At 47.8% G+C, this 24,365-nt stretch overlaps 2 protein-coding genes across 2 annotated transcripts in view; one reads left to right on the top strand and one right to left on the bottom strand.

The window, feature by feature from the left end:
• Nucleotides 1-2,855, top strand: part of LOC133069307 (chymotrypsin-like elastase family member 2A) — an 18,048-nt gene extending 15,193 nt beyond the window's left edge. The window contains exon 8 of the mRNA XM_061160694.1: nt 2,838-2,855. Coding sequence (XP_061016677.1) covers nt 2,838-2,855 — 18 coding nt within the window. The remainder of the gene's footprint in view (nt 1-2,837) is intronic.
• Nucleotides 1,898-24,365, bottom strand: CASP9 (caspase 9). Its single transcript, XM_061160693.1, has 9 exons — nt 24,173-24,365; nt 18,613-19,009; nt 13,788-13,822; nt 12,712-12,888; nt 11,987-12,076; nt 10,670-10,817; nt 6,748-6,927; nt 6,011-6,120; nt 1,898-4,065 (listed from the first exon to the last, which is right to left on the bottom strand). The coding sequence occupies exons 1-9, from the start codon at nt 24,302-24,304 to the stop codon at nt 3,976-3,978; spliced, it is 1,359 nt and encodes a 452-aa protein (XP_061016676.1). The 5' UTR covers nt 24,305-24,365; the 3' UTR covers nt 1,898-3,975.

The raw sequence follows: 24,365 nt of genomic DNA, 5'->3' as shown, positions 1-24,365 counted from the left end.
ATAGTGGTAGAATTTTTCATTAAAATCAAACAAGTTTAAAAAATAATAAAAAATAAACCAAAGGGTCCCCCAGATATTTTGTAGGGTGACCAGTCATCTCAATTTGCCCTGGACTGGGTTTCCTGGGATGCAGGACTTTGTGTTTCAGACCAAGACAGTCCAGGAGCTGAGTTGGTCCCACTACAATTGTGACTGTGTCCCCAAAGAGCTTGATCCTGTGAGCACAAAATCAGTTCCTCACAAACTTCCAAACCAGCTCAATTCCTATTTTTTTAAACCAATGAATAAACATTCATTCATAATGGAAACCAGAAAAAATTGTTTTAAAAAAAAAACCAAAAAACTAGCACCAATCTTGGGAGCCGCCATGGATATAATCAACAGTAGGTGGAAACAGCCAGAACATGGAGAGATGTCACAAGAAGGGCAAGCCTGGGGGTTACCTGGGGGAGGAATAAGGTGTCATGCCTGATGATGGATGTTTGGGAGAGGGGGGACGAGGACACTGTGCTGATTGGGGGCACTTTTTTTTTTCCTTTTTTGTTTGCGCTGGGTCTTCCTTGCTATGCGCAGGCTTCCTGTAGTTGCAGGGAGCTGGGGCTACTCTCCAGTTGTGATGTGAGTTTCTCATTGCAGTGGCTTCTCTTGTTGCAGAGCATGGGCTCCAGCAGTGGCAGCACATGGGTGTAGTTGCCTCTCGGCATGTGAAATCTTCCTGGACCAGGGATCGAACCCATGTCCCCTTGCATTGGCAGGGGGGCACTTTTTTACCCACCCCCCAGCATTGCCACCACCTCAGTTTGCTCTTCTGTAAAATGGGACTTGAACTAGATCAAGACTCACTCACTCTTTTAGGAGACAGAACAAGTGGGAGTTGTAGTGTCAGCGCGCTCAAAGAAGGGAAAGTTGGCATCTGATTTCATTATTTTAAGTTGAATTTACGGAGAGCTGTTTAATTAAACCAAACCAACACTCCATTATAAAATCAAATATGACACCGCAGCCGTGAGCATGCGGTCCCAGGAGGAAGACAGCACTGTCAAATGGGCACTGTCAAAACAAGCAGGTGGCTGTCTCCGAGTTTTCCCATTAATACTTGCCGGCTCCTTGCTCATTTGTCTGTCTGTTGGCGTTTCCTTTGCCAACAAGTGGTTATAGGCACCAGAGGCTCCAGAAAAGTTTGTTGGAGAAAAATGTAAAATCAAGAAGAGAGTGAGTGGCCATTAATTTACAAGATTTTTTTCAGTCAACTGGGGAAAAACTATGATCTCATCTTGGCAGAGGAAAATCCGAGTGCGACTTTGGAGGTGCCACCAGCATTTCAAAGGAGCCTGGCCCAAGACGGATTAGACGGGAGGATAAGTAGGGTGTTTTCCAGCCAAATCCGGGGATGCTCTCCAGCCCCAGCTGCTGTGAGTCACCAGGCAGCTGGCCTTGGCAGCACCTCAGGGGCCCCAGGCAGGGACCGGGAGCAATTGTCCTGTCTTCTGGCCCCAATATCAGCTGTTCCCAGCCACGGACACACGCACAACAGAGCAGGCCTCTGCTGACAGCCTGGCCAGATGTCAGAGGGAATCAACAGGGAAAACAGGGCTTGTGAGGCAGCTGGGCAAGGCTCCTACGTTCCCGGGACAGCAGTCAGGGTAGGCACATGTGCCCGTGACAGGTTCCAGGAGCAGCAGAGCCAAGCTGCCAGCTGTCCTCTGGGGGAGGTCACCCCAGCAACTGCAGAGGGGCCAGGGGAACCTTGCGGCGGTCCCAGCCTGGGGCACATTGTGTGCAGCCTGGAGTTCCAAATCCAGACAGGTGACGAATCAAGGCCAGGAGCCGCAAAGTTGACAGGAGACAGGTGGCCAGGGGCATTCATCCTTTCAACAGATATTCAATGAATCATCAGTATTCACCAGCTTTATTTTTATTTTAGAAGGTAATACATACTCTTGGTAAAAAATATGAAAAGAATATAGGAGTGTATCAAGTCAAAAAGTAGATGCCCTCATTTGTATGACACCTGCAATCCCACCATCCAGAGATAATCATAACTAACACTTGGTGTGTGGTCTTCTTGATTTATTTAGGTGCCTCTATAAAACATCTATATATGTACATATAAACACGCTGTCTTCTAACCAAAAATAGGATTTTACTACTCATACTGTTCTGCAACTTGGTTTTTTCACTTAACATTGTATCACACTATACATGTGAGCCCATATATATCTATTCATTCTAATTAAGATTCCATAGTATGAATATAATGAATGAAGCTTTCATCTCTTTTCCTATTTTCCCCTCTCATATAGCTGCAATGAACATCCTTGGACATACATCCTTGCACTAGCCAGAGTCTCTATGCTACACAGATCCTTCAGCATCAAAAGATCATGGAGTTGGCACATTAGAATGTTTAGTAGATGCCAAATAGCTTCTGAAAACGGGTTATAGCCCCTTCCATAGCACACAACAGTACCTGGCAAACAGCAGAAATTGTTAACAATTTTGGGCCTCTCAAATCTTTTGAGAAACAAATCACATCTACAAACATGCCCATCCATACATTTGGCATGTAACTTTTAAGAATTCCCAGCCCCACTCCACCTCCGCCCTGAAGCCCAAACTGAACTGCTGGCTAAGACTCCTTTTTTACAGGAAATCCATTTAAAGCTGTGATGACATCTTTTCTCCCAAGCATCATTAGAGCTCCTGGGGAGAACTGCTTCAACTCCAGCTGCCTGATTCACACAGGCAGTGCAGAGTGGGGAGGGAGAAAGCTGGGAATCTGCACACAAGGCTTGCTCTGCTGAGTTAATCTAATTATTTTCTTGTGTGTCCTGCAGGTGATTGCAAATAACTAACCACCAGAAGTCCCTGGGACTGTTTCAGACTTGGAAAGGTCACAGGAGAAAAATAACAATAAAGTGACAACTACTTGAATCTTGGTGAGAGTATTATTAGAAAACTACTTGTGTTTAGGGCCCTGAGAGCAAGAAACAGGCTCCGGGTCTTTAAGCTGAGCTTACAGGCTCAGCAAGTGGGTGGGGGATGCAGGGTACAAGAGTCCTAAAGCCAGGAAGACACAGGCTGGACTTGAGAAGGCCCAAGTCTGGCCATGTCTCTCCACTGGTTAATTGTGTTCCGTAGACAAGTGACTTAACCTCCCCCAACACACGGCTCCCACCCCAGTCACTTCTTGGGATGGGATAAGGGGTTCAAAAGAGATAAAAGCTGGGGAAATATTTCCCAAAAAGCCATAGTCTCCTTTATATAAAAGAAACAATAAAAAGTTAGAGCAAAATAAGGGGGAAATGGGTGAAAGAGAGTTCACATTCACCTTTTTTTTTTTTTAAGAACACTGCAATATAGAAAAACTTGATAATTTTTAAAATTTCATTTAGGATTTACAAATTCTAGCTCTTCAGATTCTGGTAGCCCTAAATTGATCTAAGAGAGATGCTGGTTTGTTTGCAGCCAAAATTTCCTATAGATCAGTGGTTCCCCAGTAGGGGTCTATGAGGAAGACTTGGCAATGTCTGAAGACATGTTTGGTTGTCAAGACTCAAGAGAGGTGGGTGGAGGCCAGGCTGCTCAACATCCCACAGTGCACAGGATGGCCCCACAACAAAGGATTCTCTGGCCCCAATGTCAGCTGTGCCGAAGCTGAGAAGCCCTGATGTAGAGAAAACACAGGGGTCACAGGCCACAGCCACGAGCCATGAATGGGTCATGGGCAAAAAGCTCCATAGTGTCCACGATGTTCTGCTTCTCCTCCTCCATCGCTGGTCATTTGGCTCCAATTTGGAAGCTACTAGGACTGTCTGCAGCTGGTGGGGAAACAGCAGAGCCTCTACAGGCTACAGAATCCTTCGATGGATGTCAGCCACAGTTGCAGGAAAGTCCAGGCCTTAGCCACAGCCAGAGCTGGAGCAGGAAGGTTTCAGGGTGAACAGTAAGGCATGGTGAGGGGTCCTGATCTCATTATGTTTTAAAGAAAAGTTTTTTCCGGAGAAAATTAAAACAGCCAGGGATCTGTTTGTAAGTTCCTTTCACTGAAACAGCATTAGCAACCTGTGAAAACACAACCACCGGGAGGCCTGTGAGTTCTCTCCACTGAAAGAAGAATTCCAAAGGGGGGCTGCCAAGTCAGAACTTCAAAAACAACTCTAGGGACTTCCCTGGTGGTCCAGGAGTTAAGACTTCAACTTCCATCGCAGGGGATGCAGGTTTGATCCCTGGTCAGGGAGCTAGGATCCCACATGGCTTGTGGCCAAAAAACCAAAACAGAAAACAGAAGCAATGTTGTAGCAAATTCAATAAATACTTTAAATATGGTCCACGTCAAAAAAAAAATCTTTAAAAAATAAAATAAAACAAAAAACAGCTCTGGCTGCAGCCTTCTTGAGTGTGTGTATGTGTATGTGTATGCTGGGCAGGGGGCGGAGATAAGGGAACAAGCATTTCAAGTTTAGAAAAGTTAAAATTCACCATAAAAATAACAAAATAATGCAATTTGCAGCAATATGGATAGACTTAGAGATTGTCATACTAAGTGAAGTCAAACAAAGACAAATACCATAAGTGAAGTGAAGTTGCTTAGTCATATCCGACTCTTTGCGACCCCAAGGACAGTAGCCTACCAGGCTCCTCAGTCCATGGACATTTTCCAGGCAAGAGTACTGGAGTGGGTTGCCATTTCCTCCTCCAGGGGATCTTCCCGACCCAGGGATTGAACCTGGGTCTCCCACATTGCAGGCAGACGCTTTACCGTCTGAGCCACCAGGGAAGCCCATATACACACTATTAAATATAAAATAGGTAACCAATAAGAACCTACTGTATCGCACAAGGGACTCTACTTAATAGTCTGTGATGGCCTATGTGGGAAAAGAATCAAAAAAAGAGTGGTTAAATGTATGTATAACTGATTCACTTTCCTGTTCACCTAAAATTATTAATAACACAACACTGTAAATTAACTATACTCCAATAAAAGTTTTCTAAAAAGAAAATTCAAAAATTCACAAAATTCAAGTCAAATTAAAAGGTCTACATGAAGAAAAGTTGAGAGAAGAGACCGGGCCCAGGAGCTGAGCACGTTGCTTAGCCCTGATGGGCCCCACCTGCCTGTGAGACTTTTTCACCCACGGCCATGGCTCATGGCACCCCTGGAGTCCTGCCAGGGATGGACCCGCACCTGCTTTTCTCGTCTCCTCTGCTCAGCAAAGCTCAGAGCCAGAGCCTCCCCAGGAGGAAGGAGTGGTCCGAGCCCTCACAGCCCCTCCTCATGGCACAAAAAACCTGAGCAGAGCAGGAGGGGACCCCACATGTTCTGAGCCCCTTCGAGGAGCAACCACTCTGAGTGGGGCATTGTCCAGCCATGCTTCGCTATTCTCACTGGGGCCTCCCGAGTCGGGAGATACCAAAGGGATCCCTTTCTTGAGGGTCAAGAGTAAAGACTACACAGTGGGGCAGAGGGTACAGGCCTGCGACCTGCCATCAGGGGCTGTGCTCGGGTACTGGGCCGTCCCATGCTGGCACTAAGGGCTGGCTCCATCAGTGGGGAGTGTGGGAGGTGTCAGCCTGGGACCTCAGGGGCCAGGGAAGGCTGTCTTTGGCATAATGAGCAAATGTCACTGCAGGCAGTGTTCCTGTTTGTTGTTTCAGTCAATTAGTTGTGTCCGACTCGTCTCAACCCCAGGGACTGTAGCCTGCTGGGCTCCTCTGTCCATGGGATTCTCCAGGCAAGAATACTAGAGTGGGTTGCCATGCCCTCCTCCAGGGGATGTTCCTGATGCAGGGATTGAATCCACGTCTGGTGCATTGGCAGGCGGATTCTTTACCACTGAGCCACCAGGGAAGCCCCACTCCAGGCAGTAACTTCGTCCATTTACAGAAGCAAAAGCATCAACCCTCAGGGCAAGCCTTTGGCTTGCAGAAGCAACTTCTAGCTTGGGCTTGGGGCCCTGCTCACCCCCACCCTGGGGAGGACACACTGGCCCTCCAGCAGCCTCACCCTGAGGAGGAGGGTCTGAAGGTCTTCACAGTGAGCCCACTGCTCAAAAACGCTGTCCAGGGTCTCGATGTACCAGGAGCCGCTCTTGGGATCCCTCCAGGAGACAAAGCCTGTGCAAGGAGAAAGGCTGAGCTTCACTGGGGAGCCACCCTCCCCATGAGGGTGGGCCCACCCCAGACCTTGACTGATGTCTATATGGACATCAGAGCCTGCATCTCTGGGCTCTGTGTGATCTTATTTCATCCTCACCATCACCCTGTGACTTTGGTTAGGGTTCTTGTTTTCCCAACAAGGCAATCCATGCTTGGAGAAGTCAAGTGAGTCTTCCAGGGGATAAGAAAGAAGGAAACGAACATTTGTCACACCTGTTGTGTGCCAGGCACTGGGCTCAGCAGTGGGCCAGCCACCTTGTTAAAATCACCATGATGATCCCCAAGGTACAATTAATATTCCCATTTTAAAGATGAGAAGACTGAGGCAGGGCCAGGACAAGGGTGAGGAGACTGAGGCACACCGAAACAAGGGTGCATGCCTCCTTCCATTGTGCATTCTCGGTGCCTCGACTGCCTCGCCCTGAGCTGAGGCTCAGAGAGGTGAAGTAACTTACTCAGGGTCACACAGGCAACAAAGCAGCAGAATCAAGACTCACACCAGGTCTTTCCTTCACAGCACTGCTGCTTCCGGGGCAAATGAGGGGACTTGCCAGCTAGAAGTTCAAGGTCTCTGGATCCGCTCACCTGGGAAGGTGGAGTAGGACACCAAGATGTCGCTGGGCGTGGGCAAACTAGACATGGCATCCAGCTGGTCGATGGAACGTGGGCCTTCCTGGAATGGGGTAGCATCCGTCTCAGGGTCGCTACTGGGGGTCTTATCTTCAGGGGAAGTGGAGGCCACCTCAAACCCGTGGTCTTTCTGCTCTGCAGGAAGCGGAAACAGACACAAGTTGTCAGTGAGACACCCACACCAGGGCTCCCACTTTGTGCCACCAGCCCTGAGAGGCCTGATTTCCTCTGGAGCCAGGGGCCTAGTGCCGGGCCAACATGAGCAGGAAGCCTAAACAGGAGCTTTACTTTTACTAAAACAAAATTTTTACATGTTCATTAAATAAAGTGGGGGTGGGGGGAGCAAGAATGCAGACATTTTAAAAAGAGCAAAAGAAACCAGTTAGAAGGTATACACACCAAAGAACTGGAAACAGGTGTTCAAACAAGAACTTATGCAGCAATGTTCATCATATTATTCACAGCAGGCAAAAGGAAGAAACCACTCATGTGTCCAGGGACAGATGAATGGAGGTATGAACATTCAACAGAATATTACTCAAGCTTAAAAAGGGATGAAATACTGCAATATAATACAATGTGGATGGGCCTTCAGAGTAGGCTAAGTGAAAGAAGGCAAATATCAAAAGCCATATGATATCCTGTTTATATGAAGTATCCAAAAGAGGCAAATCCAGAGAGAAGAAAGCAGATTAGTTGTTAGGAGGGGGACTGGAGTAACTGCTACCAGGTATGGAGTTTCTTTGGGAGGATGATGAAATGTTCTAGAATTAGATGGTGATGATGGTCCAACAACATCGTGAGTGCACTGACAGCCACTGAATGGAACAATTTTTAACAGTTAAAATGGCAAATTTTATTTTATGTCATTAAAGATCAAGTCACAGGCTTCCCTGCTGGCTCAGTGGTAAAAAATCAGTTTGCCAATGCAGGAGACGCAGGTTCAATCCCCGGTCTGTGAAGATTCCACATGCAACTGAGCCTGTGCACCACAACTATTGAACCTGTGCTCTGGAGCCCGGGATGACTATTGCACAATGACTGAAGTCCAGACACCCTAGAGCCCAGCTCTGCAACAAGAGAGGCCACCTCAATCAGAAGCCCATGCACCACAACTAGAGAGTAGCCCCCCGCTCACTGCAACTGGACAAAGCCTGTGTGCAGCTATGAAGACCCAGCACAGGCAAAAATAAAAAAATAAAAACTCAAGTCACATTAGGGAGTTCCCTGGAGGTTCGGGAGTTGAGTTACCACACTTCTACTGCAGGGGCAAGAGTTTGATCCCTGATCAGGGAACTAAGATCCCACAAGCTACACCACCAAAACAAGAGAAAGAAGGCACCTAAAGAGTTTCAGTAAAGACAGACAGAGGGTGGAAGGGCCCAGAGGTTTCTGGAGTGGGCGGCTGTGACCCAATCTCCCTTGTGAGAAGGGAGAACAGTCCTGCGGGGAGAAATGGCACCTATCAGGCAGGTCCCAGGGCAGGAGAGCGGGAGGGTTTGTGTGGCTGGATCCATGGTGGGTAACAGCAAGGAACGAGGGAAGTCACGGTTCACCCAGGGAACCTGGTGTCCCACCTGCAGGAGATAGAGATAGGACAGATGGCTCTAGAAACCCCACAATAATGACCCCAATGTCGACTGACCTCTCACCTGAAGCTCAGAAACCTGGTAATCTGTCTGTGATCTCACGGCTAATATGTAGGGGACCAGGACTCCACCCTACATTTTTCTGGCTCTCAGCTACCCTGCTGCTTCCCATGGGGGCCCCAAAGCCTGCACCGGGGGCTTCTTAGATCTGTGAAAACTGGACAGCTATCCCAGGTCACTGCTTCCGGTTGTCTTCTTGACCAAGATTCTGGAATCCATCCTGGGTTCCGGGAATGACTTGAAGTGGGACGGGGAAGGGAGCGTGGGTCTGGGTTGGGAGCATGGAGCTGTGGCTGGGTCCGCCCGAGGTGGCAAGGTGCAGTGGGACAGGAGGCACTTCAGCGAGGGGGATGCTACAGGAGGGGCTGAAGGAGACGGGGCAGGCAGAGGGGCTGCCTCTGAAAATGGAGCAGAGACAATGGGCTCTGGGAGGGGAGGATGGGGGACAGAGGAAGAAGGGGGCCAGACAGGGGATATCGGCTGTGTCTCGATTCACACGTCATCCTCCTACAAATCTGAGGGGGAAGACCTCACCTACGGGTTATGCAGGTAAGGCACTGCTTTCTTCTTAAGGAGCCTCACTGATTCAAAACTCCTGCAAGGAAGCCTGACTTCCCATAAGAACAGACACAATGGGACGAGGCACCATTCCTTCAGGACGTAAAATCCACAACCACTGTCGTCCATGATTCTTCCTTCCTGGCCTCTCAGCATGACCTCCAAAGTTCTGGAGGGGTCACCCCCAAATCTCAGGCCCCTCCGCTCTGGCCAAGTTCATCTCACGGCTTACTCACTGACATTTCACACCAGAGTTACTGACTCTGAGGTGCATTCTTCCACCTTGGTGCCCACACTCTCTCTTAATGAAAGGGCAGATGACATTTAGAAGATTTTTAAATGGTTTTAAACTGCAACAACAGTGAATCTTAAAATAGCAACACGAGTCACCAAAACCCAGGGCAGACCGGTTCAGAGACGTGTAAACAACAGGACACCTCACCAGAGGCTGGCAGAGATCCGCACACTTTGGGTATTTCTGGTCTCAGCTGATGGTGGCGCCCTCACGTGGCAACAGAGTTAAACACACGACCCCACGGCGTTAAAACACAAGGGTGGAAGCAGGGACCTGAATTTCAAAGGTGGCACCTTAATTACTGCTTTCCAGCTCTGGAGTTCTCCTATTCTCAGTTAATTGTTTGGTTTAGTTTTTATTGGTGTGAGTCTACATTACTTCAGATTTTGCTCACAGATATTTTTATATGATTTTATTTCAAAGTCAATTAGAATGCACAAAAGATGCAAGCATACTACGGGCTTTGTGTCAGGCAGGGGCCCAGCTGTAGGGCAGATGGGACTAGCCCTGCCCTCAGAGGGTTGACCAAGGGATGAGGCCATCTCAATACTAGGAGAAAGTGCTAAGACAAGGGAAGAATAGGGGCTACAGGAGAACAAAGGCCAGCAAACCCTGACTCTGTGCAAGGAAGGGGATATTCAGGGAAGACTTCCTGGAAGCAGTGACAATAAGTTGTAACCAGAAGGATGGATGATTAAGAGTTGGCCAGGAGATAAGGCAGAGGGATGGCACATAGGAAGGCTGAGGAGTAAGCCAGAGCCTGACATCCTAGGAAGCTTGAGCAGTGCTGGGGTGGGCACAGCATGCCAGGCGGGGGAGGCAAAGAAGTCAGGGCCAGATCACCTGGAGATGACCTCATGTCCCATAATCCAGGACACACAATCCTCTTTTATTTTACAAGAAAACCAGGTAACGGTGAAGTAGAGCTCAGGTTTAAAATCATCGCATATAGCAAAGCTACAAACAATCTAAATAATCCTTAAAAATTATTGACTCCCTAATCCCAAAGCCTTTGAGAATTCCAACAGTTAATCCAGCAGTGGCCTCCCTTTCTCTGTAACAGTGGGAGGGAGCTGGGTTGATGGAGGTCAGGAGAATGACAGGAGCTAAAGAAAATGAAAGAAGTTTCCTCTCTCCTCTGCGTTGTTTGTTTTCACCAAGTCTGAGGTTGAAGTGGCCACAGTTGAATGATCCCCTGATGCTACAGCATCATGAGATGCAAACCTCTAAAAGTTAGACAGAGATCAGGCTACTCCAGCTAGATGGAGGTGCCACTTTTGGACAGCAGTGACCATGTTTGGGGCCCTCTGGATGCCTGGATCAACCTCTACTTTCCCACTAGCCTCATCGGCAACAACGCTGAGGACCGGCTTACCTCCACCACAGGCCTGGATGAAGAAGAGCTTGGGCTTCCCTCCCAAGCTGGGGCAGCCAGCTCCATTGAAGGTGTTCACAATTTTCTCAACGGACACAGGACATCCATCTGTGCCATAAACAGCCCCTGGGAACTGGAGGTGGCTGGCCTAGAAGACCAAGAACTCTGGTGACAAACCCAAGAAGTTACAGTAGGAATCCAATGGCCTGTTTGTGCAGAGGCTTTGTGGGGACCAAGCATTTAGAAGGTTCCACCAGGGACACAAGGCTGAGTGAAACACAGCAGGTTGGTCCTGGGCAGCCTCAATTTCAAGGGTCTCAAACTCACATGCCTATAAGCACCAGATAGCCTAACTCAAGAACTCTGGCCAGCTTCCTCTAGATCGGTTGTTCTCAAAGTGTGGTCCCTGGTCCAGCAGCATCAGCATCACCTGGAAACTTACAGGACATGCAAATTCCCACCCAGACTTCCCAAATCAGAAACCTGGGTAGTGGGGACCAGAAATCTGGCCCTTCAGGTGCCTCTGTTACAGCTACGCTGAGAACGACTACTCAAGAGCAATTCCTCTCAAACTTTGTGTTTACAGGGGTCTTGTTAAGGTACAGGCTCTGAATGAGAACCTACATTCTCCCGAGCTGCCAGGTGATGCCCATGCTTCCGTCCAGGGGCCACACTGTGAATGAAAGGACCAAAGGGGTGGCCCCAGCCCAGCCACAGGCCATAATTTTGCTCTTTGAGGATGTGGGCCTGATGGGTCAGACCTTTGTGGTTTTTCAGGACAAGCTGAAAATCATGACTTCTGTGCTACCGTTGCCAGTTTTGAAAACACTGTACAATCCATTGGGGTGGTTACCTCTGCTCTGTCCAACCCAGCAACTCAAAAGATGAGGAAACTGAGGCCCAGAAAAGGGGAGAGACTTGGCCACAATGACCCAGCACATTACTGGTCAAGGCCAGAGCGGGTCCCAGTGTCCCAACTCACAGCCAGCAGCAAAGGGCCCAGAACAACGTCCAGCAGGACCAAGACAGGAGCTGGGAGCTCTTATAAGCTGTGCCTGGCTCTGAACAAAATCCAGCTTACCTCTTCCTGCCTCTCGCAGATGGTTTCTCCTGGGGTCACAGCCCTCCCACCCAGGAGGAGCACTCAACTCCTCAGAGGGCCAAATGGCTTCTGAGAAAACAACAGGAGGGAGACAGGGCCCTGTGGCTCTTCCCACAAAGGCCAGGGTGTATTGGACACAGGAAGGGACGAGGCTCCTGCAGGGCCTCTCGGGGCAGCCTTCCTGGGCGCCTGCTAGATAAGGTGAAGCCGCCTACCTGACAGCCGTGAGACAGGATGACCACCACGCAGCAGTCCAGAGCATCGTGGTCCCGCCGTGCCAGCTGTGTCAAAGCCTGGACCATTTGCTACAAGAGAGAGCCGTGGGTGAGCCCGACCACTGACGGATCAGGTCCTCATCCTGGGCCAGTCCCCTGCTCCCAGGGCCAGTAGTGAAGTAAAAGGACAGTCACAGTGATCACAAGAGAAGACTGGGGAAGAGATGCTGGGCTAGGCACTCTTTATTTACTTCTAAAATGTCCCTGGTGGCTCAGATGGTAAAAAATCTCCCTGCAATACAGGAGACCTGGATTCGATCCCTGGGTTGGGAAGACCCTGGAGGAGAAAATGGCAACGCACTCCAGTATTCTTACTTGGAGAATTCCATGGGCAGAGGAGCCTGGTGGGCTATAGTCCATGGGGTTGCAAAGAGTCAGACCTGACTGAGTGACTAACACTTACCTAACGCAACTCTAGGAGGTGAGCATGGGTCTCGATTTATAGACAGAGAAGCTCAGGCTCGGGAGTCACAGAGGTAGTGGGGGAGTCAGTCCTCAACCCAGGTCTCTGAGTCCGGAGCTCTCACTGGTAACCACTGAGCGACACTGCCTCTTGCAGTCCTACAGACTGAAGGGCTCGTCTTGGGGAGTTGCTGGCTTTCAGGGGCCCTCTTTAGGACACTACCCCACGAGCCCCCATTTCTCTCCATGCACAGGGCCCATACCTTGGCAGTCAGGTCACATTTCACCTCCACTGCAAACTGCAGCAGATGGAAGCGTCGCTGCATCTTCTCACAGTCTATGTTGGAGCCTGTGCGGGTCCTGAGCCCTGACTCATGGCAGAAGTTCACGTTGTTGATGATCAAGCAGTGGCCACAGGGGTCTGCGTTCAGGACGTAGGCCTACCCAAGCAGAAGGACCAGCGTAAACCAGGGTCTCACTGCACTCCTTGGGAGAAAAGGCGACACCCTGGGTCTCACCCATGGGGAGGACAGTCTGGGGAGATGGGACAGAGCCTGCAGTCTGCCTCCTCTGAAGCAGGTGTCTGGCATCCACACCACACACACATAGCTGTGTGACAGGTGATCAGCTAAACCTGGGACAGAAGATTAGCTCCCCTCAGAGTACTCAGGATGGACCCGCTAGCTGAGAAGCCCAGCTCCCCTAGACACTGATCCCCCAAAGGACCAACAAGTCACCCAGACCTGGGGAGTACTGAGAATCTCATGATCAGCTCTGCCAGCAGGCTCCTGCCCAAGTCACCTTCGGAGAGTCTGAGGCCACTTCCTCTCGAGGTTCAATGTTTCTCTAGTAATTCTCTCTCACAGCAGCCTGGGGTTTTTTGCTGTTGTTGTTTATGGCACTCTACAATGTTTACATTTATATACTTCTTTGTGTGACTAGTCTCCCCTAGGATGATGGCTCCACGAGTGGAAACTTGAGTGGTTGGTTCCCAGGTGTCCTAGTGCGAAGTCCAGGCTGACCCAGGGGAGTCACACAATAAGTACTATGACTGAGACAGGCAGTGACTTGGTCCAGGGTGGGTGCCACAGCCGATTCTCAACTGACCCCTCCTTAGATCTAACCAACTTCACAGAAGAGGAAAGAGCAGGGTTAGACAATCTGCTTCAGGAAGAGCTGTACCAGGGTCAGGGCACTATAGGGGCCCCAGGACTGGGACTCTCTCCAGCTGGGCTGAGCTCCTTGGGGCTCCTGACACAGCTGCAGGAAGGACCTGGGAAGTGGAGAGCAGAAGAGCCAAAAGCCAACACAACCGGCCCCAGATGACATGAAGACTCACCAGATCGGCATTTCCCTTGGCTCTGTCCTGAGTACCTGGAGAGAAAAAGAGGGAAAACGTGAAGGTCAGGGTCCAATAGGGAAGGAACAAGGGACCCTGTAAGGACACCTCCCACAGAAACGCAGAAGAGCAGGAACTCAGGAACCCCTGGGGACTACTGGTGAAGTCAAGTGGCAAAGCCACCTTCAGGAACTATTTAGAAGTTTCCAGGGGTTTCCCTGGTGGTATAGTGGATAAGAATCCACCTGCCAATGCAGGGGACACAGGTTGGATTCCTGGGATGCACCACAATGACTGAAGACCGTGCAACTAGAGCCCGTGCTCCACAACAAGAGAAGCCACTGCAATGAGAAGCCCGTGCACCACAACGAAGAGTAGCCCCTGCTCACCTCAACTAGAGAAAGCCCATGCACAGCAATGAAGACCCAGCACGGCCAAAAATAAATAAATAATTTTTTTAAACAGACGTTTAAAAAAAAAAAAAGAAGTTTCCAATAAGGTTGAACACACACCTACTCTCTGACCAGCAACTCTACTCCCAGGTACACAGCCAAGAGAAATGAGCACAGTGGGCACCAAACAACTTGGCCATGAATGATCATTAAAGCCTTGTTCATACTCCTCGAACTAGAAACAACCCAAACATCCATCAGCAAGTGGATGGGTCAGCCAACTGTGACACAACCACACAAAGGGACATGACAGAGCTTAAAAAGGAAGGAGGTACATGCAACACCGTGGATAACTGCAAAAACACCATTCTGGGTTTTAAAAAAGCCAGCAGAGGGCATATGGTATGATTCCATTTATGTGAAATTCTAGAACAGAGAGACATAGGGAAGCTCCAGGTCTGTTCCCTCTCTGGTGGAATCCATGGAGCCCAGCACACGGTAAAGTGAAAGTGAAAATGAAAGTCGCTCAGTCGTGTCCAACTCTTTGCAAACCCATGGTCTATACAGTCCATGGAATTCTAGCACACACCAAATAGCTGAAAAATGAATAAATGAGTAAAGGTGTGATTTTTCTTTCAGTATCAAAAGAGTTTTCATTTCAATTAGCAAGAAGTCAACTGACCACCAGCCTACAAGGTTATAGGACCTTTTCTTTTTTAAATAAACAGACATTGACCATCACCTGGTCATGCCACAGACTATACTCATGATCCAACCATGGTGCCATTCATCGCTCAGAGAGGGCCTGGACCTTGTTAGGAGCTATTCTTTTGCCAGTTTAAAAGTCATGCCATAAATGCATTTACATTCCATCTTTTAAATTAGAAACGGTTTTGCCTAGCCTGAAGACTCCCATTAGACCACAGACTTAATTCTTAAACAACTGCTCATTTCCAAACTTCCACTGCACTCCCAAAAATACCATTATCTACTACTGAAAATATCATTTTCATTATTAGAAAATGCCAATACTACTGAATACTACAAATGTCAATACTACAAATACCAATACTACTGAATATACCATTATCTACTACATATCCAGATGAGAGAATTGGACCATAAAGCAGGCTGAGCACTGAAGAATTGATGCTTTCAAATTGTGGTGCTGGAGAAGACTCTTGAGAGTCCCTTGGACTGCAAGGAGATCAAACCAGTCAATCCTAAAGGAAATCAACTCTGAATATCCATTGGAAGAACTGATGCCGAAGCTGAAGCTCCAATACTCTGGCCACCTGATGCAAAGAACCAACTTATTGGAAAAGACCCTGATACTGGGAAAGATTGAGGGCAAAAGGAGAGGAGGCAGAAGAGGATGAAATTATTAGATACTGACTCAATGGACATGAACCTGAGCAAACTTAGGGAGATAGTGAAGGACAGGGGAGCCTGGTGTGCTGCAGTCCATGGGGTCACAAAGAGTCGGATCAGACATGACTTAGCGACTGAACAACAGCAGCAACTACTGCTGAAGAATGTGTTTATTTCCTGACTGACAGTGATGATCCACAAAGAGAGTAACATCATCAAAATGGCAGAAAAAGAGTTTTCTACCACCTTCATTCTCCCAAAGAACACTGATTTTTGACAATCACCCACAGACAAGAATGCCTTTGTGGAAGTCCAAGAGTCTAGCAGAGAAGTTGCAGTATACTGTTGGTGCAAAATTCCAATTACATAGGACACATTGAAGAATAAAGACTAGAGGAGATTGCTCCTTCTTCAAATTCAAAGACAGCAACACAAGACTTTGAGGAATAATAAAAATTAAGGAAACAAGATACCACCAAAAACACACAATGGAAATCTATGATTTGCCCAATAAAGAATTCAAAATTGTTGTTTTAAGGAAGCTAAGTGAGCTATAAGAAAACATAGAAAGACAATATTAAAAAATAAAAGAAAAGAAAACAAAGAAAGACAATATATATACCCAGAAGTGGAACTGCTGGATCATACAGTATTACTATTTTTTTTTCTTCAAGTATCAGGGCTTCCCAGGTGGCTCAGATGGTAAAGAATTCACCTGCAATGAGGAGACCTGGGTTTAGTCCATGGGTTGGGAAGATCCCCAAAGAAGGGAATGGCTACCCATTCTGGTATTCTGGCCTAGAAAATTCCACGGACTGTATGGTCCATGGGGTCACAAAGAGTTGGACACAACTGAGCGACTTTCACTTTCACTTTCATACCTGAAAGCCGCTGAGCAAGTAAATCTTAAATGTTCTCACCACATATACAAAAAAAAAGTGTTAATTATGTGAGTTGATGGATGTGTTAACTAGCCTTAGTGTGGTCGTCGTTCCATAATACATCCAAGTAGTGAATCATCACCTTAAACTTACACAATGTGTTATACATCAATTATATCTCAATAAAGATGGAAAAAATTTTTTTTAATTTTTACCTAAAAAAAAAATCTACAAAGCAAAATGGTTGCTCTTGAGAGGTCCATAGGCCACAGCAACATATAGAGGGAGTAAACTGACAAAGGTACCAAAAGAAAGAGGTAGGGAAGGAGTTCCCTAGTGGTCCAGTGGTTGACATGAGTTCATTGCAGAAAGATCCCACATGCCTTGGGGCAACTAAGCCCATGTGCCAAAACTACTGAACCTTCGAACCCTAGGGCCCATGCTCCGCAACAAGAAAAGTCACTGCAATAAGAAGAGTAGGCCTCGCTCACTCTAGAGAAAGCCCAAGTGCAACAAGACCCAGCAAAGCCAAATAAATAATTTTTAAAAAAGAAAGAAAAGAGGTAAGGAAGGCTCCAGGCAGCAGTCACTGCACTAACAAAGGCAGGGAGGGGTTCTAGACCCACAGAGAGGATAAAGTAGTCAGATATAACATGCACGAAACCCATTTCTCCCAAAATGACAGCTTCCAAGGGGACAAGAAGCACATGTGGGCACGTGTGTGTGCAAAAGAATCAGTCATAGCCTGAGCATCACTGAGCACATGCCCATGGCTCCAGCAGAAAGAGAAGGCAAGAAACACATCCCCCCTGTTGCCTAAGGGAAGGAAGGGTAGATGTCCTAGTGCTGGGCCTAGGCAACTCAAATCACACAAGAAGGACTTCCCTGCTCATCCAGTGGCTGAGACTCCAAGCTGCCAATGCAAGGGGCCCAGGTTTGATCCCTGGTTGGGGAACTTGATCCCACATGATGCAACTAAAGATCTCACACGCCACACTCAGTAAAGTTAACCATTACTACTACTATTATTATTAGCATCCATACCATGCAATGGCCAACTGGGCAACCATGAAATAGAAAGTGCTAGGTCTCCATAGGCTGCCATGGAAACAAAGCTCTAAGAAAAAACTGCATGCTCATCAACAAGAGAATGGTTAAATAAACTGTGGATGATTCAGAATAAAAACTACCTCACAATGAAACAGAATTACCTTCTGATACACACAATAGCATGAGTGAATTTCACAAATATAATGATGGCAAGAGAAGCCAGATTCAAAGAGTATATAGGATTTCATTTACATTGAAGTTCAAGGACAAGCAAAAGGGATCTATGGCAATAGAGATCAAAATAATGATTCCTTTGGAAGGGGGAAGAGTGGGAATAGACTGGAAAGAAGTATAAGAGAGTCTTAAAGGACAACAGAATGCTCTATATGGTAATAATCTGGAGTGTGGTTATCTGTGTGTTGCTGTTTAGTCGCTAAGTCATGTCCAGCTTTTTGCAGTCTCATGGACTGCAACCTGCCAGGCTTCTCCGTCCATGGGATCTCCCAGGCAAGAACACTGGAGTGGGTTGCCATTTCCTTCTCTGGGGATCTTCCACACCCAGGGATCAAATCCACGTCTCCTGCAGTAGCAGGTGGATTTTTTACCACTGAGCCCAAGTGGTAAAAATCATCCAGCTGCGGTCTTTGGATTTATGTATTTTACTGGATGTAGCATTGTGACCATAGGCAATTATTTCATCTCCCTGAGTCTTGGGTTCCTCATCGACAAGAATGGGTCTAATGATGCCCTGCCTTGCAGGGTTGTTATGAGGAGAGGAGGTAAGGGTATGTACAGTGCCTACTCGGGACAGACTCTAATAGATGCCTCCTTCTTGCCCCCAAGCCTGGGCTAGTCCACTTGACTCACCTGGACCCAAAAGCAAATCACAAACAATAGATCGATCTGGAAACACTGATCAAAACCCATGACATCCAAACCAGACTTCAACACATGCTTTTCAGAGGAGGGGCACTCCTGAACCCCTACCATAATATTCCACCCATCCCCTATGAGTACTCAGAAAGACAATACCAAAATTAAATTTTCATGTTCACGCTACCCAGCTGTATCACTGGTCACTTGTCACTGACCGCTTGGTACACCTACCCACCACCCCCTCTTGGTACTCACAGACATCAGTGAATCCTCCAGAACCAGTGTCCACTGGCCTGGGTACCTCTGGTCTGAGAACCTCAGGCCTGAGTTTGGCTGGCCAGAGCTCCTCTGGTCCCAGCACCACTGGAGCGAGTTTTCCTTGGCTCAGCTTTGATGGGTCCTGTTTCATCACTCTCAGCTTCTCTGGTTTGAGGCTCTCTGGTCCAAGCACCACCGGCTTGAGATCCAGGGGTCTGATGGCCTCCACATCCTGTTTTGCTGCTTGTCTGTTGGTCTTCAATAATGAAGCCAGGGTGTCCTGGCCTGTGTCCTCCAAGCAGGAGATGAACAAAGGAAGGGCCTGACTCCCTCGAGTCTCTAGATCTATGATCAGCTGCCTGGCCTGATCACGCCGAGATCCTGAGCCCGCCCTCTGTTTGGAAAGAAAAACATGTCACTATTACCCACACACTTTGCTGTGGCTCTCACCCTAACCCCCCAATTCCCATCTACCTAAGTCTAAACAATCAGGCACATGGGCAAAAATTGAGCCTGAGGTTACTCTGAGCATAGGCCACCTGCCAGTTTTCATTTATCTATTCAATCTCTATGTCGGAAATGTCTACTGTGCACCCAGAAAGGGCCAAGTGCTGAAAATGCAGGAGAGAACAGTCTGTCTTCATGGAGTCACTTCTAGTGGAGCATGCAAATAGGAGTTTCCCTGGTTGTCCAGTGGTTAGGAGTCTGCCTGCCAATGCAGGGGACACAGGTTTGATCCCTGGTCCAGGAACTAAGATTCCACATGCCATGGGGCAACTGAGCCCGTACGCCACAGTCACTGAAGCCCACATGCCCTAGAGCCTGTGCTCCGCCACAAGAGAAGCCGCTGCAATGAGAAGCCCGTGCACCGCAACTGGAGAGTAGCCCCCACTCGCCACAACTAGAAAAAGTCCATGCATAGCAACAAGAAGCCCGTGAACTGCAGTGAGAGGTCTCAGCCCGTGAGACCCAGTACAGCCAAAAACAAAAATTGATAAATAATGGGAGGAAAAAAAAAAAAAGACAATGACACAGCAAAGACAGAAATGCCAGAAGGAAAATCACATGGGGCTGGAAGGGTACAGGTGCACTCAACCCAGACTTGAGACATCAGGGAAGCCTCCAGGAGGGACTAGCTTGTCTGAGCCCCTAGAACACTAAGACAGGAATAATGAATTCAGAGAAATGGGAGATTAAGTCGGGTGGGAGAGAGATCTCTGCACAGTCATGTCAAGAAAGCTGTGAGAGCTACGTAAGAGCTTTAAGAAAGAAGTGACAGTGTCCGATCTGCATTTTAAAAAACTCATCCTGGGGGCAAAGTGGACAATGGCAGGGAGTGGCCACAGCCAAGTTATGTGGTGGCAAAGACTTGCAGCTCCAATGGAGAAAAGTCAGAGGACAGACAAAAGAAATAAGGAGGGGAAATCCACAAGACTTGGGCATTGACTGGGTGGACTGTGGAGTTGCAGGAGTGGTCAAGGTTGACAATGTCGGGATGGTGAGACCAGAGAAGGAGACAGGGAGCAGGAGGAAGATGCCAGTTGTCTGCTGGTTCTCCTTTGAGGCCCAACTTTGGGCAATTTCCACAGGGATAAGACACCACCCTGTTCGCAAGCATCCTACAGCAGTGCGATCCAAGAGAATTTTTCATGACAACAGAAATCTTTATCTGAGCTGTCCAAATGGCAGCCATTAGCCACATGTAGCTACTGAGCACTTGGGTCATATGTCTAAGGAACTGCCTTTTCTGGGTTCAATTTTAATTACTTCATATTTACATCTAAATAGCCACATGTGACTAATGGACACTACACTGAACAGCACGTGCTTCAGTTAAGTCCAGCTCTCTGCAACCCTATGGACTGTAGCCTGCCATGAGATTTTTCAGGCAAGAATACTGGAGTGGGTTGCCATTTCCTTCTCCAGGGGGTCTTCTTGACCCAGGGATTGAACCTGTATCTCTTATGTCTCTCTTAGGTCATTTCTTTATGACTAGCACCACCTGGGAAGCTCCTTGAATAGCACATATTTGTACTATCACTGAGATGATTAATTTCCATTAGCAAAAGTTAGCTACATGCCTATTTCTCTACAAGTAAGTCATGGGGTTTTGATTTCTCTCAATGTTTACAAACACTCACAGACACGTGTTAAATGTATCATTTCACTTAGTTCTCCTCAACAACCTTGTAAAGAGGTTAAATTACAATTACCCCCACCTTAAGGATGAAGGAAACTGAGTCTAAGAAAGTTGCTGCAACTTGCTAATATGTAATATGTCATAAAGCCAGGATGACAGCCCAGATCCATGTGATTCTGCCATACTAGGAGTGGTAAAACAGTGGCCCATTGTTCATAACACATTCTTTAAAAACTCTGAATTTGTTGCTAACATTTATTTTTAATTTTATATTGGAGTATATTTGATAATAATGTCTTAGTTTTAGGTATACAACAAAGTGATTCAGTTATACAAGTATCTATTCTTTTTCATATACCAGACCACCTTACCTGCCTCCTGAGAAACCTGTATGCAACAGTTAGAACCAGACATAGAACAACGGAACTGGTTCAAAATTGGGAAAGGAGTACATCAAGGCTTATATGGTCACCCTGCTTATTTAACTTCTATGCAGAGTACATCATGTGAAATGCCGGGCTGGATGAAGCACAAGCTAGAATCAAGAGTGCCAGGAGAAATTTCAACAACCTCAAATATGTAGATGATACCACTCTAATGGCAGAAAGCGAAGAGAACTAAAGAGCCTCTTGATGAAGGGGAGAGAGGAGAGTGAAAAAGCTTGCTTAAAACTCAACATTCAAAAAACTAAGATCATTGCATCCAGTCCCATCACTTCATGGCAAATAGATGGGGGAAAAATAGAAACAGTGGCAGATTTTATTTTCTTGGACTCCGAAATCACTATGGACAGTGACTGCAGCCATGAAATTAAAAGATGCTTGCTCCTTGGGAAAAAAAAAAAAAAAACTATGACAAACCTAGACAGCATATTAAAAAGCAGAGGTCTGTATAGTCAAAGCTATGGTTTTTCCAGTAGTTATGTACGGATGTGAGAGTTGGACCACAAAGAAGGCTGAGTGCGGAAGAATTGATGCTTTCAAACTGTGTTGCTGGACAAGACTCTTGAGGGTCCCATGGACTGCAAGGAAATCAAACCAGTCAATCCTAAAGGCAATCAACCCTGAATATTCATTGGAAGGACTGATACTGAAGCTGAAACTCCAATACTGTGACCACCTGATGCAAAGAGCCAGCTCATTGGAAAAGATCCTGATGCTGGGAAAGATTGAAGGCAGGAGGAGAAGGGAGTGACAGAGCATGAGAGGGTTGGATGGCATCACTGACTCAATGGACATGAGTTTGAGCAAACTCCGGGAGATAGCGAAGGACAGGGAAGCCTGGGGTGCTGTAGTCCATGGGGTCACAAAGAGTCAGACACAACTTAGCAACTGAACAACAACAACAATTCTTTTTCAAACTGGTTTTCCCTTTGGGTTATAACAGATTATTGAGCAGAGTTCCCTGTGCTATTTTTGCTAACATGTAAAACCAGGAAACAGGAATTCCCTGGTGGTCCAGTGGTTAAGATTCCTTACTTTCACTGAAAGGGCCTGGGTTCAACCCCTGGTGAGGGAATTAAGATCCTGCAAGCCTCAGGGTGTGGCCAAAAAAACCAAAATAATTTCCCACTTGAAATGGCAACCCACTCCAGTATTCTTGCCTGGAGAATCCCATGGACAGAGGAGCCTGGGCTACAGTCCATGGGGTTGCAAAGGGACAGACATGACTGAGCAACTAACACTTTCACTTCTCTCGATATAAAAGATCTGGCCAAAAAAAAAAAAAAAGATCTGGCAACACTGGGCCAGCATTCTTGTATGATCATATTCAGCTGGAGTCAGAGGGCAGGGCAGAGGCTGCCCATTCTGGTGCCCACCTATTATGCCTCCAAGGACATTCAAGTTTATCACTCCTGTGAATGTTCCTGGTAGCAAGCATATGATCTCAAATTATTTCCACTCCTTAGTACACAGCAGATGCTCATAAGACTTCTCTTAATATTATACACTGGTGACTTCCCATATGATATTTGTCCTATTAAAGACTTCCTCAATGGTCAGGCCAAGTTCCTGGATGATGCAGAAACTGGCCTGCAAGCAGCCTACAGGGCACTATGCAATGGCCTCTAGGGAGCCACACATTCCCCCTGTATCTCCTGGTAAGAAATACATCCTGTTCCCTCCTGACCTCACAGGCCTGTGATGAGAGTCAAATAAGACAAAGATATGACAGTGCTTTTAAAGAGAAACTCAGGGACTTTCCTGGTGGTCCAGTGGTTGGGGATCCACCTGTCAGTGCTGGGGACATGCGTTTGATTCCTGGTCCAGGAGGATCCCACATGCCGCAAGGCAACTGGACCCACGCTCTGCAACTACAGAGCCAGTGGTCTAGAGCCCTTGAGCTGCAACAAGAGAAGCCACTGAAATGAGAAGCCCACCCACTGTAACTAGAGAGTAGGCTCACTTGCCACAACTAGAGAGAGCCTGTGCATAGTAACAAAGACCCAGCGCAGCCAAAAATAAATGCTTTTAAAGAGAACCTCAAATGTTTGATTTTATTACTCTCTTCACTATCTGCAGTAGGCCCCTCATCTCCAAACTCCTTAAAAGACACATAACACTTGAGGGGCTGGCCAAGGAGGACAGGGCAAAGACAGATTCCATCTGATGTGTCCTCATTCTGTGCCTGAAGCTTTTCTGTTTCACAACCCTTTTACAATCTCTTTTTTTTTCCCACAATCTCTTTTAGCCCTCAGGGCAGTATGACGTTTTCCCATTTCACAGCACGGGAAACTGAGGCTCAAAGAGGATACAGTGCCCGGCAGTCAGACCTCCCTAGTGGGTGCTCTGAACCTCCACCCTTGTGCATGCTCAGAAGCTCAGTCATGTCTAACTCTTTGAGAACCCCATGGACTGTAGCCCACCTGGCTCCTCTGTCCATGTGATTTCCCAGGCAAGCATACTGGGGTGGGTTGCCATTTCCTTCTCTAGGGGCTCTGCCCCACCCAGGGATCAAATCCATGTCTCCTGCATTGCAGGTGGATTCTTTACCACTGATCGACCTGAGAAGCCGCAACCTCCACCCTAGAGGAGGAAAACACAGGTATGCCTCCAGACAGGCATCCAGGACCGCAGCAGCTCCCGGGTGTACTCTGCTCGTGCGAGGCATTTACACGCCTTTAGCAAACCCTCAGATCGCTTTAGCGAACCCTCAAAAAGGTGTTTGGGGGTTGTTTGGTTCCTCTGGGAAATTTAGCAGGCTCGACGCCCTGGGGGAAAACGGGGTTCCCTCACGATGGTTCCCCGAAGGGAAGGGGTACTGTGTGGCAAAGACGGGTAGGACGCGAGGCGGGGAGGCGAGGGCGGGAGCCGGGCCATTAAGTCACGGTGTGGCTTCAGCAACCCTCTCTGCGCGGCCTCGCAGCCCCCAACTGTGACCTGAAGTCTGCGCTGCGCGGGGAGCTGGGGACCGTACCTGAATGTCCTCGATCATGTCGGGAGTGAAGAGTTCGCGGTTCAGCAGAGCGTCCCAAAGCGAGGCAACCTGCAGCTCACGGACCAGCTGTACCCGGCACCGCCGCAGGAGCCGCCGGTCAGCCTCGTCCATGGCGGACAGACAGCAGGGACCCCTGTCGCCTCTGTCCGCTTCCGGGCTTCGGCCGCCGCGC

This window comes from Dama dama, chromosome 14 (assembly GCF_033118175.1).
Source record: "Dama dama isolate Ldn47 chromosome 14, ASM3311817v1, whole genome shotgun sequence".
Taxonomy (NCBI): Eukaryota; Metazoa; Chordata; class Mammalia; order Artiodactyla; family Cervidae; genus Dama; species Dama dama.
Note: the sequence above shows the minus strand (reverse complement) of the source record. Positions and strands in the feature narration are given on the sequence as shown.